The 8,724-nt window shown below is 36.0% G+C and overlaps 1 protein-coding gene and 1 pseudogene across 6 annotated transcripts in view; both read right to left on the reverse strand.

Moving 5' to 3' along the window:
* The window catches only part of EPB41L2 (erythrocyte membrane protein band 4.1-like 2), a 217,228-nt gene that overhangs the window by 84,352 nt on the left and 124,152 nt on the right, over positions 1 to 8,724 (reverse strand). For all 6 annotated transcript variants that reach the window (XM_012665220.1, XM_012665221.1, XM_012665219.1 and 3 more), the window contains exon 4: positions 1,143 to 1,247. In XM_012665220.1, the coding sequence (XP_012520674.1) occupies positions 1,143 to 1,247 (105 nt within the window). The remainder of the gene's footprint in view (positions 1 to 1,142; positions 1,248 to 8,724) is intronic.
* On the reverse strand, positions 4,512 to 4,819 carry LOC105827192 (annotated as a pseudogene).

Genomic DNA, 8,724 nt, shown 5'->3' on the forward strand with positions numbered 1-8,724 from the left:
TGCTAGGATTACAGGCGTGAGCCACCGCGCCCGGCCTAGATTTCTTAATATAGCATATCCTATTTCTACTAACAGAACGTGTTAGTCTACAAATTTTACAACATACTGAATTGTGTCCCTATTTTACAAAGATTAAATGCTCATATGAACCTACCAATATGTAATCTCAAAAAAAGTAGGTAACAATAGATAAATTCCCACCACATTCTCTTTTGCAGCTCTGAGGGCCAAGAGAAGAGCACATGCTTGGAAACATTATTAAGACCATCTTGTAATTTATAGCCTTAAAAAATGCCTAGTTTATTTAGTCACATATGTTATTATTTCTGAGAAGAGTGTTATAAACACACATCTAATAAGAACACTCGCATACTATTCAGCAGGCAGGCATGCAATTTAAAATTGTCTTGAGTCTAAACATGGAATTAAACCACAAACTAGATATCAAGAATTTAAAACTAAGCAAGTTGAGAAGATGTAATGTATCTATAATTACCAACCTTAGTACCCTGTATTTCATTAGTGGGAAATGTAAATAGAATGATGTCATGTAGGCAAATAAAATTCACGCTCATGTTCCTCTATTGACTGTTTTATTCTACTGACTGATTCGAATGTTAGATCTTGGACGGTAATCCCTTTCACTGTGACCATGTGCTCTGGGAATCTTCAGACAGAATCCTTCCAATGTGCTTCCTTCCCTGCTTTTCATCAGGCATGCTGAATACCTAGACCACAGGTGACTGCACAATGTGAGCTCATTTGACCAGCTATCCTTAGTACTAAAAGGCCAGACTGAGTGATTGAGAACCAAAAGTGCCTAAGATAACACCATTTTTAAACGTCTATGTTGTCTTTATGATACAACAACAACTTTCAGTTGATGACATTCCATTCTGTCTGTTCATGATGTAAGTGGAAAATACACACAAACACATGCAAACACACACACAAAAAAATGCCAAAAAGTTACAGGTCATTTTCTATACACACAATAATTTTTCAATTTACCAAATTCCTATAGTGAAGTCCTAATAACACATAAGTTATTTTAAAGCTAAATTTTATACTGAGATACACTGGTTAAGAAAAAGCAATATAATATGTTCTAAAAAGATACAAATAAACTTGAAATCACTTACTTTCTGCTCAGGGTTTTCCTGAAACATAAGTCCAAAGTAGTCCTTCTCCAAGAGATTGAGGTGTTCACATACTTTGTCAAATAACACTTGTCCCTTAGCATGTTTCTGGAGGAAAAAAATAGCATTTTTATTTTTCAAGCACTAAAGATTCCATAAGTACTGTAAGTAAAGGACAGCATATCAGATACATGATTTACTGTAACTTACCATGAAATATTTTTCTAATTTTCTAATATAAAAATGATTCATAATCTTTTTCACTTTAGCCCTTGCACCCCACACACACATACAAAGCATAAAATCTAAAATGAAATCATGGTCAAATACCCTCTGCTTTATTGATATTCTATGTAAATATAAAAAGGACTAAAAAGGCAAAATGCTAGCAGTTCACTTACTTATTTTAAAAATAGTACAAAAATATGTTCAGACTGCTCCGGTGGCTCATGACATATCTACAAGGTATAGTCCTGGGGAAAATCATTCAGTATTGAATAATTGAAACTATTCAATATATCCTAACATAATTTATCCCATCAACATTTAGTTTAATTTTTGATTTTTGTTCCATGATATCTGCAGAATAGATTTTTTTTCAATACAAGCTATGCTTCTATTTACAATTTTCTAGAGAATGCTACAATATTCATTCTTTGGGATAAATTTTTTAAAATACAAGATAACAGAACTGGACAATAAGTCAACTGCCTCTAAGGATTTAACATGTTGTTGCCTTGAATAAATTTTTTTTTTTCATTTAAGAAGCTGCTGTGAACAGAGATGTAAAAGCCTTTTGACAGCCATAGAAGAAAAGCTCATTGTCTAATCAATGGCAAAACATAATCAAAGTGGTGACTCATTTCCAATTAAAATGCATACCCCTGAGACACCCCAACTGCGAGGTCAGGTCAGGCACACGCCTCCTCCCCAGATGCATTGATATGAGCCACCCTGGACTTCTAGTGAAAAAAGAACAAGCCATCAGACTTTTCCAACCTCAAAATGAATGCCCGCTATCAAAATTGTGTAATTGTTAGTTCATCCATTGTGTGAAAATTAATGTTCCTCACACATATATCTTGAGGAGGATAATCTGGTACATATTAGTATTAAGTCTTTTATAGCAACATTTCTAAACAGAATTGTATCAAATTGTAAAGGGAAGAAGAAACCCACAGAGATTACATTATTTCACTATAATACGCAATGTGTTATACATATCACTATGGATTCACAATCAGGATTTAATATCCAGTTACTAAGTATTAACACATTTAAGATACATATGTGCTTGTATGTCTATATATTAAAGGTATATACAGTATAGCTTATGTGAATATTGGGCTCTGTATGCCAAATACCAAAGTTCTAAATATATTTCCATTACTCACAAGCTGTGTGCAAGACACTTAACTTCTGTTTGCCTTACTTTGCACATCTGTGAATGGGGATAATAGAACCTATCACAAAGGGTATGGGGTAAGTACTAAATCAGTTGTAATACATGACAACTGATTATGATGCTATTTGAAATTAAAAAGGTTATTTAAGACAACTGGTATCTATAAATACACACCTCAGTTCAAAGAGAAAACATTCCAACATTGGCTTAAAGTCAATTTTTATTAATAATTCATACTTTCTCACTGATTTCCACTTCAAAAATAGAAACATGTTCTCATGGACAGAATTCCCCCAAAATATTAAGAGGAAACATCCATGAAGCTCACGGCCACACTTTGGTGTTAGTATGCTGGCTCTATAATAGGTGGGGGCTGGAGGCAGACCCGGTTCCATCATTTGACATTTTGTGAGCATTTACTATTACTGGACAAGTGTGACAACAGGGAAATCGCCTAGGCTCCCTATCTATAAAATGGGGATAATAGCTACACCACAGCTCACCAAACTAACCTCAATGAGATATAAGATATGTCGGGGTGACAAAGTGCCTCACTCAACCGTAGCTGAATTCTGATGCCAGCTGCTCTTTCACTACCCACAGCTAACAAACACCAAAACATCTACATGCTCAGACTGCTTCTCTCCTGCCATCTCCAGGAAATAGATATTTCAAATGCTTGATGAAATCCTGAATGCACACACATATCACTTAAGCTTCCATTCAGCATCTCCACCCTTGATGAACTCAAAATCTGGCAGGAAAAATGAAAATGCAACAACACCATGAAGCACGTGTTGAAAGATGATATTTAATATGTATGAAGTGCTACGGGAACACCAAGAATGGAATGAGTAACTATGTCTGAGAGAAACCACAGCTTCACCAAGAATATGACATCTGAAGTGAATCTCAGAAGAGGGAATGATTTTTGAGGGAGAGAAAACATATTCATAAGCACTTACTTTTCACTTTGGAGGTTTATAGGCCCTGACAGAGTCAATTTCTGTTCAAAAGATACTGAAGGATACGGTTAGATGAAGCAAGGAAACCATCCATAATGGACAAGCCATGCGATATGACTACTGGCTACACTGTCCCACTCTCAGATGACTATGAGGACTTGCCAAACTAAAAGACTCAATGTATTAATGTATTGATCCAGCATCTAATACGTGTCAGTTCCCATGTTAAGACAGTGTGGAAATGAATAAATCATACGTGGTCTCAGGAAATTTATACTGAACTGGTAGCAACAGAAAATAAGTAGGAAGCCAAAAAGAAAAAGAAAAAAAAAAAAAAGGACAGCATTATGTAGTCTACCAGTCTGGATATAAATAGGTACCTAATCCAAAGAATACTGACCAATTGCCTATGAGACAGCCTGATACAAGAGCTCTGCTCAATGACAATGTTATACTCTGAGGATAAGTATTATCAGATACAATCACATCTTCCCTTTAGGGGATGAAATACAAGGTACACACGTGCGCGCGCATCATGGAGTAGAATGCTGCAAACACACAGGGAGAAACAGTGAGAAGGCAGTAAGCAGAAGCCAAGGGTATCAGGAAGCCTACCCTCTATGTGCCAAAGCATGTTCTACTGGTCCCATGAGATGTTCCACATATATGCCCCACATTCCCCACAAGGTAAGTAGAGTGGGATAAGACAAATTTGGCTTACTGCACACAACTACTGAGCATCAAAACTCCGATTTTATATTAGATATCTTGAGAAGTTCTACAGCGAAAAAACTGTGCTTCCTACCATTCAACCTTATGTTTCCCAAAATTATTAGGCTAGAGCCCACTATCTTTTTTTTTTAGGGTAGAATTGATATTTTATTGTCACTTATAATCAGATGGCAGTTGGGTATACAGTCTTCCATGTTTCATAGTTTTTGTAAATAAAAAAGTGACAAGTTTTAAATAGCCAATGGCTAGTTATATTTTCAAAAAACCTGATTAGACTAATTCATTAATGGTGGCTTCAATCTTTTCCCTACTAGCTCCAGAAAATCCATCCGTCTTTTGTCCTTTTTTAAAAAAACTGGAATGTTGGCATGCATTTGACTTCACATTCTGAAGCAACATCCTGACAGTTATTCACATTTACTTCAACAATGGAATGCTTTTCAGAGACGGAATAAAAGAAAGGCTTGATCATTTTGCAAGGCCCACACGACACGGCTGAGAAGTCCTCTACTTCAAGTTTATCTGGCAGCATCCAAGGCTTCCTGAAAAGAACACTTGCTCTCAATCGGCTTCACCATTTTGGCTGTTGGGGTCTGATGACCAACCGAACTGACAGAAATGGATCCAGGGCGCCAGACCAAGCTTGGGGGAGAACGTGCAGCCCCTCACTATCTTTCTAATACAACATTCCCCAACTTATTTCACAGCAAAATTACTGTTCTATGGACCATACCTCAAGAAATAAAGGAGAGAAAGTAAAGAAATCTGAAAATCTGAAACCTGAAATTTTCCAAAATCTGAAATTGTTTAAGCACCAACATGTCTCAAGGGAAATGTTCATTGAAGCATTTCGAATTTCGGATTTTTGGATTTGGGGTGCTCAATAATGCAAATATTCCAAAATCTCAAAAAAAATCAGAAATCCGAAACACTTGTGGTCTCAAGCATTTTGGATAAAGGATATTCATCCTGTACCACTACCTGCCCTCATGCAGATTTGGGGTCTGGTATTAGTATATCTGTTTGATTCAAAAATGTCAAAAGAAAATTCAGTTTAAACTAGTCCAAGATGAGTGCAGAAGCAAATAATTCCCATAGACAAAAATCCCAACAAATATAATCAATAATCATAAAATACACAAGGAAATGAGCCACCATTGTTGATAGTCAAAGTATCAGAATCAGATCTTCAGAAACTGCAGATAATGGAATTATCAAGTATAGAACACAAAATAAGTATGTTTTATCTGTTCAAAGAAACAAATATTTAAAATATCTCAAAGGAAATAACTATCAAAAAGTGATTTTGAAAAGAAATAGAACATCTAGAATTTAAAACTATAATAACTAAATTATAATCCAAATGGACAGAATATGACACAGCTGAAGAGAAAACCAGTGAACTGGAAGATAGAATTGAAAAAACTACCCAGAATGTGGCCAAGAAAAACAAAGAAGGAAAACGTGAAAGAACTTCACAGACATGAAGCATAAAATGAGGTGGTCTATCTTTACCTAGCAAAATAAATAAAATTAAGTTAATCTACAACCATCTTATTCCACTAATTTATTATCTGTGCTCATTAACATTTAAAAGGGTTTAACATGCATTAAAAAAAAATAGCTATAATAAAACCATCAAAACAAAACGGAAAGAAACACGAGCTAGGAAATAAAAAAAGAAGTGAGGAAAGATAATTGTAACAGAAAACCCAGAGAACTTACTCCTAAAACTAAAACCTAAATAAGTGATCTGCTTTTGGAAGCTATTTCAAAAAGGCAAACAAAATAGACAACGTATTTCTTCTTATATTTTAAAAAGTATCAGATTATCAGGAGACACACATTAAGTGCTACAGATTAATGTTCCAAGTTACATTTTATCAATGTAACGCTAATCTGCAATCAAACTTGCTCGAGTATGCTCTAACAGCCATACCATTCAGTGGCTCACAAGTTCTTTTTTTGCCTTCACACTGTTCACAGCACACTCCATAAATAATAATTCTCATTTTGGGGCAAGGAACCAAGGCACAACTCATAACGGTAGTACATAAAGATGTACGAGGGCATGCGAGTTCAAATTGTTCCTTGAAATTGTTCCTCCTTCCCTCCCAGGTTCTAGTACGCACCACTTTTCTTGAGAATAACTAATGCTTAACACTGTGGAAGAAAGTACTACAGCAGGATCACAGTGTCCCGAGTTTGACCCCCAGCCCTGCCTCTTTACAGCTCTGTAACCACGCAAGTTACTTAACTTCTCTATGCCTCAGTTTCCTCTCTTTAAAATAAAAATACACACCTTATAACGGCAATGAGAGAATTAAACGAAGTGTATTTAAAGTACTTAATAAAATGTTTGGCATATTACACAGATTCATTAAAGGCAGCTGAAATCACAGGAGCTGCTCTAAAAATAATACTTGATTTTAAATATGATTTAAAAGCTTTCACAGTTATTTAATCCAACCTCCTTATTTCACAAATGAGGAAACTAAGGTTATAGAGAGTTTAACTGATCTAATTTTTCAGTCAGATTTTCTGGATTTCTTTTTAAATAATTAAATTCTTACTTGTGATATCCATAAACATTAGTATTCTATACTTCTATCCAAGAAGGCAATTTTCTATTTTCATTGTTTTGTTTTTTTACAGACAATAACTTGAATTCTGTTGCATGAAAGGACTACAAAAATATATTTGTTAACCAAGCAAAATACCCAGATACTTTGTTTTATAACTTGTACCTAATATACTGGTACATGGAGCTGGTTCATTAGTTGTTATAGCAACTTGGGGGTATTGCCCCAGATAGAGAGAACTACTACTGGCTTACTATGACATATTCTAAATTGCCTTTTTTACCTTGATTTATTTCCAAGTGTCAAAACTCCACCTCTATTCCCAGAGAAATCTCTGAATTCTTCTTCCCTATGAAGCCTATTCCAATCTCTCAATATTTCATCTTTCTCCTGTAACAACTTCATTTTGCATCTATGGCACTTGCTCTTATATTCTACTTCTTTTGACATTTATTACTTTCTGAGAGTGAGTTAAGAAAAAGTATGTCTTACCTGAGTGACTCCTATAATAGCACCTCACTGGGTAATTAGCTAACTAATAAGGCAAAAGATACTATTGAATAGAGTGGCTCCATGCCACAACGCCAACCAAAAAGTTGGCGGAGTTGAATCTAGAATTCAGGCCTTCTGACTTGCAGTCTTACACAATCTACTGGATCTAGCTCACACAGCACCAACTCATAGATATTCAAGGAACTAAACCAAACACACACTGCCAACCAGGTTTTGGGAGAAGACCAGCAAAGACCCATACTGTCACAATTCTACACTGTACTTAAACTCCTCCTTAGTAAATCAGAGCATTTCCAAATACTTTCTGGGAACTAGAGGAATGATAGAAGTGGAAAATCCAATCTGCCCCTTTCTCTTAGGCACAGGCCACGTCTCACCTCTATGCAGGAGGGACGAGGATTGGGGGGAGGGCTGTTTTCAGAGTCTGCACATTCCTTCACTAAGACATCGCTTTCACTGTCATTTCTTTTTACTATCTGAGGCACGCCTTTGCTTTGTAACTGTTCTTACAGTAGAATCTTTATAAAGTACAAACTGCGTCAAACTCTATCCTTGACAATGTAGCACCAAGTTCATTAAACAATAAAAACCATGCAACTGTTCATAAAACTTGCCAAGTACACTTCAGAAAGAAATCTTACTTTCTATATTAAATGCCAACAAGCTTAGCAATCTATTTTTTGCCCTGTCTGTCTCTCCCTAACCTTACTTACACCACTGACCACCAATATAAAATCAATGGGTTGAAAACTTAAACAAAAAAGTCCTCTGGTCTACTTTCCAGGTATCAGATTAAAAAAAAAAAAAAAAAGACTACATGACATATTAAGAGACATCCAAAGAAGAGAGACAAAACAAGACAATTCAGATAGGTTTAAAATATATTATTCAAAAAACTGGAAGACTAGCTTTTGGAAACTTTCTTTTAAAAAGAAAAAAAGGCAATGAAATCTACTGCAGATCCAGCTGAAGAAAGTCAGGCTGGAAATCTGAGATGCTGAGCAAAGTCCCCCATGCCGGTGCTGTTATTTGTGGCATTCATTATTGAGGCCAAAACATGACATTTCTGGAGGCCTCTCAACTTGGAGGAATTTGTGCAAATGCTTACCCAGCAGATTGCAGTCTATGCCACACACCACTGGCGTTTTATAAAACACCATCACTGTCTGCATGTAGGTCCCTCCACACTGCAGTTATTGTGTGTCGAGGAGATGGTGACGGGAAGCACACAATGCAATCCATACATTGTGGCCCTGGAGCTATGTATTTCGCACTACCTCTAAACTACACTGTGCAAATATAAAAGGCCAAGGAAAGAAAGGTATGCACAGAGCAAACACAACAACTGATACATTGTTATGGGGGTGGAAGAAATCAAACAAAACCAT

This window comes from Propithecus coquereli, unplaced genomic scaffold (genome assembly GCF_000956105.1).
Source record: "Propithecus coquereli isolate 6110/MARCELLA unplaced genomic scaffold, Pcoq_1.0 Scaffold98, whole genome shotgun sequence".
Taxonomy (NCBI): Eukaryota; Metazoa; Chordata; class Mammalia; order Primates; family Indriidae; genus Propithecus; species Propithecus coquereli.